This window comes from Crassostrea angulata, chromosome 3 (genome assembly GCF_025612915.1).
Source record: "Crassostrea angulata isolate pt1a10 chromosome 3, ASM2561291v2, whole genome shotgun sequence".
Taxonomy (NCBI): domain Eukaryota; kingdom Metazoa; phylum Mollusca; class Bivalvia; order Ostreida; family Ostreidae; genus Magallana; species Magallana angulata.
Genome location: NC_069113.1, coordinates 34,443,481 through 34,450,230, shown reverse-complemented (window position 1 = coordinate 34,450,230; position 6,750 = coordinate 34,443,481). Strand labels below are relative to the sequence as shown.

Below are 6,750 nucleotides of genomic sequence, written 5' to 3'. Positions count from 1 at the left end.
CTGAAAAAAGGATTTGTGCAAAGTCTGATATGACCTTGACCTACAAACTTCATTCAAGGTCACTACACACTCTTTGACCATAGACACTGTGAGTGAAGTATGATTCAGATTGAACCAAGGGGAGAGAAGATATGCCCCGGTCAAGGATTTATATAATTTTGATATGACCTAAACCTTAGACTTAGAAACATGGTTCAAGGTCACTGCTCAACCTTTACTAAAAGTCACTCTGTGGGTGAAGTATAAGGCAGATTGGGCCATGGGGGAAGAGGATATGCTTCGGACCAGTGATCACGGACCACGGACAGGCAGCGGAAGGACAGAAAGATGGATGGACACTGATCACTATAGGGCGCCCACAGAGCAGGTTCCTAATAAGAATACGGTACACTTATGTCTATATGAATGTTTAAAAAATATCTACAAATTACCTCTTCCAATCATTTTTTCAAATATGCTCTGTACATCAGTTGGTAGAGTTTGCAACAACTTATCTTCCATTCCAACAAATAACTTCATTTTTGAAGGTGACATCATGTATATCTCACAGGAGTTGATGTTGCTTCTAGTAAATTTGATGTAGGAGCCATTTTGCAGGGGAAGAAGAGTTAGATCTTCAAGGGAATTGTATTGTCCATCCTTGAGAAGATATCTGATCAGATTGAATTTGTCATCATTGCTGCAGCTTGTGTATGCATTTGAAGTTCTCAAAATCCTGTAATTTTTTGATTTAATCAAAATCATTACTCATACAGTACGGTACTTCAAAGACTATGATATTTATTTATCTGTTGCTTTACATTTCATCACTTCAGTCATCAGTGCAATAGAAAAATAAACATTATCTCTTAGCTTCCTATAAATTGAATTTTACCTACGGTATTTATTTTTGCAAATCAAATCAAGAAATTCCTTATTTTGTAATCAAAATGTTTTTTCATATTTAAGCGGAATAATTGATTTATGCATATTTGAGAGCTTAACATGCTTAAGGTACATTAACTTTTACATATAATGACCTGTTGATAAACTCTGGTGTAACTTCTGTGTGTCCTTGTAGCTTCATTGTCTCCCATACATGATCATCCACCTCCACAGTATTTTGATGGTACATTTCAAGGATTCTTCTTATAGTTGACTCCACTCCATGGCCTGAAAATGAGTAATCAAATTCAAAGTTAGGCACATATATAAAACAAATCATATATACATGAACTAATTACAACCCATCCGGATTTTGTAATTCCTTCCTTTTCATTGTTGAAATTTTGAAGAATTTTTGAAAATAATCGAGTTGATACAGTCTACTTTTATTAGTTGGTTTATTCCTGGTAGTCAACATATGAATAAATTGATAAACAATGTGTAACGGGATGGGAGAAATAATGACAAGACCAGGGTTCGAACCCGGGCCCCCTGAATCTCTAGTCAGGTGCTCTACCAACTGACCTATCTGGTGCCGGTATTCGAACCGGTCTAACCGTCACATTCCTCCCCCCTTAAATGATCTTCGTCCCCGAAGATCACACCAGGCTCTTCCCCTGGCAGGAGTTCACCTGTCAGTTCCAGAGGTTTGTCATGGCACCAAATGTAACGGGATGGGAGAAATAATGACGGATTAGACCGGGTTTCGAACCCGGGCCCCCTGAATCTCTAGTCAGGTGCTCTACCAACTGAGCTATCTGGCGCCGGTATTTGAACCTGTCTGACCATCACAAATGAAAGAAGAAATAAAAAAAATTTCAGAATCAAGTTAATCTTTTGGGCTATTTTCGAAGACAAAACTTGTATGTTTTTTGTATGAAACATGACGTCATAATGTAGACTGAGCACGCAACTTTTAGTTTAACTTTGGCTAAAGATTTGAGTAGGCAACCAGGTGGATCCTACTGTGTATGTTTCAAATACATTTTGTTCTACAAAATCAAACTGCACTGTGTTAAATCTGTGCTCGGTCCAACGGTCACACTGTTTACATATCAAAAGGTTGTTAAAAAAAGCAAGGATGAGGCTTAATTAATTACTATGGCCATTTTTGTTCACATATTATTTTAAAATATAAAACAAAGAAGAATTTAATGAATAATATCTTAAATTTTGATTTTTTTTTTTTTTTAAATCTGATTTAATAACTCTGCAAAATGCAAGTGCCCAAAGATATCAATAATAAGATAATCAACCTAGTAAGTAAATTTAGAAATGATGAAAGATAATCATGCGCGCATTTATTGACCAACCAGCAATGAATTTCTTGACTGAACCTTTTCAAATTTTGAACTTTTGGTATTTCCGAAAGAAACACCTTGAATATCATGGATATTAATGTCAAAGGAAGATATATATAATGAAAATCTCAGCCACACTTTAAAAAGTTTCAAAGTTTTGTTGTACTATTCATCTTTACAATTTATTCATTTATTTTATGTTGTATTTCCTTGATATTTGGTCATATCATTTCTGTGCCAAGTTGAAATTGGCTTGATGGTTTAAAACAAAACAACAACAGTGTTAGGTAGTGATGCTGGACAAAGTTACCTTGAACCTTAAAGCTAAACACCGTTCATGCATGCATGCATAGATAGGTATATAAAATATTCCCTTTGCCACACCCGATTACACACCTGAAACTTGTTGCCATCATATATGTTCCTTTGATTTTGTGCATTTATTCATGTTTCATGCATGTGCAATTTTGTTTGTAAATTCATGTAATGCATTAACATACGTCTCTCTGATGTTAGTTTTCTCCTGGCTTGAAAAAAGTGCAAAAAAGTTTTATAATTTCATTGCCACCAAGTACATGTAGCATAGGAACGTTAAGATATACGTCCACACAAGTGAAACATCTAGAGTGAAGTACTTGAAACTGTTGAGAGGACTGTGGCTTATATAGAAGTTGTCAGGATAAGGGCAATGACAGAGAAATAAGGCGGACAATGCCGTTAATGAGTACTGTTCAGCCTCAAGCTCAACTGACCAAAACCGTGACCATACTTGCCAACCTCCGACATGTGAAATCTGGTCATGACCAATTTGGAAAGTGAAAAATCTGGTCATAGCACTTATCGACATTCACAACATATTTACCATGCATTTCATAGGTATTTAAAATAGAAATATTTGTTAATACTTATGTGTAATTCTTTATTGCAAAGAAGCATTTTAACTAACAGTTGCTGATTTTGAATTTTGTAAAGTGATCTGACACAGTGATTTGACACAGAAAATGGTAGGTTGTGTTCAGCTAAAAAAAATGCAAAAAGAGTTTCTGCTACATTAACCTTGCTTTTGAACTCTGTAAATGATGGCATGAATTTCAAAGTTGTAAAAGACTTGGAAGACTTTTGTGTATTAAAAAGCAAATTATACATGACTTAGCATTTTTGAATGATTACTCAGATCATTTTGGGCACAAAATCCAATATTTAAATGTGCATTGCATAGAACACGTACAAGAAGCCTCGTTTTGTACTTGATTACTTTCTTTTACCCATGGGAATTCATTTTCCCAGATATGTTGATAGGTACAAAAATATCGTTTTCTTTTTGTTGGTTTTGATTCCGCTGGCCCCAATGAAGACCTTTTCTTATTGGAGGCCATCACACTAATACTGATTTAAACCTTCGGTTTGTCAAAACAACTCACGATAATAATTAAGGTATCCGATGTACAATTGAGCCAGAGAGCTCGGGATTTTCCGGGATGAGCTCGGTAGTTTACGGAGCTTGAAATAAATTTTCAAAAAGTCGCATTTTTTTTGATTTGACATAATAAACAATAAAGAATAAACAATTGATGCATAAAGTCAAGCAATATTTTTTTTTCTTAATTTTAAAACGAGTTAATTTAACTTTTCCCCCTTACGCTGATTGTGACGTTGTAGCAGCTTTACGTCATTTGCCGTTGTATAACGTTATTTTTTTTTCCCGCGGCGCTCTTGCAATAACGTGAAGAAAAAAATCCTTATTTATAGAGTAAAAGTTGCAGTGCAAAAGTCACGTATTTCGTTGAAAAATACTAAGTAGGTCGTTTTAATCATTGATTTCGTAGATATTTTGACTGTGCATAACTTGAATTGGGGTAGTCCTAATATGGCCCTATTCAATTTGTTCAATTTTTTGTATACCTAATTTCATTATACATACAGAGTGTTTTGGACCTAACATTTGTATAACGGCGTATTTGCTAATAACTATTTTTAATAAGTACCATGCATACGGATTTCGTGGTTGAAATGCTTGTACACGTTTATTGTAATTATTGTGTTAAAACATATCCTTGTTATTTTCCGTGAATCAAGTTAACAAGAGTCAAATAATGAACTTTCTAATCATTGATTTCTTTTTTCATCGGGATTCCAAACAATTTTCTTCTCTCGCATTTCACATTACATGTATGTGCATGAACGGTACATTTTTCACTCTTGTTCAAATCGCTGGATTTTATATCATTCAAATAATACTATTAGATACTGATTCTGACTGCTTTAAAGTCAATTCGTTTCATTTTGCTGTTTACATAAAACATCAAGAGGCGCGTCACCATCCAATGAAATCAAATCCTTGAAATTTGATTGACAGGTTCAGCCAGATAGCCGATGTCCGATGCACGTTATGCGTGGTATTTGTACACAATCTTATCGTGTAAAAAATGCATGCTTATTACAACATCACAGCTTCATTTATGGTTGATTCATATTTTGTTATAACTGTGTAAAGCATGTTGATGTATTGTGCATTCCACAATTGTATCGATACGGAAACATCGTATTCAGACTTTATCGACAGTCTCCATTTTAATAAAACTGACTTAATTTATTTGTTAAAAAAGGATAATGAGTAAAAGATAATACAATATGAGTCATTTTCAAAATTTGTCCAAATTAATGTTATCTCGGGATTTCTGGTAAATATTGCAATAAAAATAGTACTTTTTTGAGCTAGGGTATTTAACAACAATCAAGAAATGAGAAAAGACATGAAAGTGTGATTAACAAGAGGCCCATGGGCCACATCGCTCACCGGTATGATAAAATCAGCTCAATGGAGTCATAATACAAACTATCTAGACAATATACAATAATTCATGTAAATCCTGTATAAATAAAATCCATTTTCCCCTGGATATTCTTATGTTTATAATCATTAGTCCCTTTTCTAAAAGGATGATTTTATAGTCATATCATGTGTTACGTATTGCAGTTCTCAAAAAGATCCCTAACAATAGTTTATATATGGGATATAAACGTACAGTAAACTCTCAACCTTCTCGTGAGGCCAAAACATTGTCCTGGGGCCAAAGTCTTAACAATTATAAAGAATCATCTGGCTGATTAGTTTCTGAGAAGATTTCTAAAGATTTACCCTATAAATTCCTTTGTTAAACTTTGACCCCCCCCCCCATTGTGGCCCCACCCTACCCCTGGGGATTATTATTTTCACAACTTTGAATCTACACTACCTGAGGATGCTTTCACACAAGTTCCAGCTTTCCTGGCTGATTAGTTTCTGAGAAGAAGATTTTTAAAGATGACTCTGTTTATTCCTATGTAAAACATCGACCTCCTATTGTGGCCCAAACCTACCTCCAGGGGTCATGCTTTTCACAAATTTGAATCTACACTAACTGAGGATGCTTCCACACAAGTTTTAGCTTTCCTGGCTAATTAGTTTCTGAGAAGAAGATTTTTAAAGATTTACTGTATATAATCATATGTTTAACTTCAATCCCCCATTGTGGCCCCAACCTACCCCCAGGGGTCATGATTTTCACAACTTTGAATCTTCACTACCTGAGGATGCTTCCACACAAGTTCCAGCTTTGCCTTCGAATTAGTTACTGAGTAGAAGATTTTTAAAGATTTACTGTATATATTCCTATGTTAAACTTCGATCCCCCATTGTGGCCCAACCCTACCCCTGGGGGTCATGATTTTTACAACTTTGAATTTACACTACATAATGATGCATCCACACAAGTGTCAGCTTTCCTGGCTGATTAGTTTCTGAGAAGAAGATTTTTAAAGATTTACTTTTTATATTCATATGTTAAACTTCGACCCTCCATTGTGGCCCCACCCTATCCCCAGGGGTCATGATTTTCACATCTTTGAATCTACACTACCTGAGGATGCTTCCACACAAGTTTCAGCTTTCCTGGCCGATTAGTTTCTGAGAAGAGGATTTCTAAAGATTTACTCTATATATTCATTTGTTAAACTTCGACCCCCAATTGTGGCCCCATTCTCAGGTGAGCTAAAAAGGTTAAGTTTACAATTCAGTAAGTTGGTTTCTGGAACGCAGCATTGTTAAGGCGTCCCGATGCTAAAATACGGCTGGAAAACGATATTATTTGAATCATGGCAAAAATAATTTTACCGGGAGTATTTCTTTAAATCTATGTTACATTTATTGACATCGATGTTAAACATTATATTTGATGCATTTTTGTGACGTCACATGTACTTCGTAATCACGTGACAGGCGAATCCTAATATTGCAAATGATCTAGTTAAAACGCATCGGCGCAGGTGATTAATGACATTAAATCATACATATTTTTCAGAAAAATCCTTTGTTAAGTCATAAACTTTGAAGTTCTTGCTTGGGAAAGAAATAGATATTTCGTTTATAGAAGATATTGTTGAAACATTCCACAAAATCATCAAAATAATGCACATTTTTACTAATCAAAAGCGATTTACAAAGAATTGGGGTAAATCCGTAGGTTTCCGCAGCACGATTCACATT

At 35.0% G+C, this 6,750-nt stretch overlaps 1 protein-coding gene across 2 annotated transcripts in view; it reads right to left on the bottom strand.

The window, feature by feature from the left end:
- Positions 1 to 6,750, bottom strand: part of LOC128176270 (sacsin-like) — an 83,157-nt gene that overhangs the window by 15,150 nt on the left and 61,257 nt on the right. For both annotated transcript variants that reach the window (XM_052842484.1, XM_052842482.1), the window contains exons 6-7: positions 1,020 to 1,152; positions 432 to 715 (exon numbers count right to left, since the gene is read on the bottom strand). In XM_052842484.1, the coding sequence (XP_052698444.1) occupies positions 432 to 715; positions 1,020 to 1,152 (417 nt within the window). The remainder of the gene's footprint in view (positions 1 to 431; positions 716 to 1,019; positions 1,153 to 6,750) is intronic.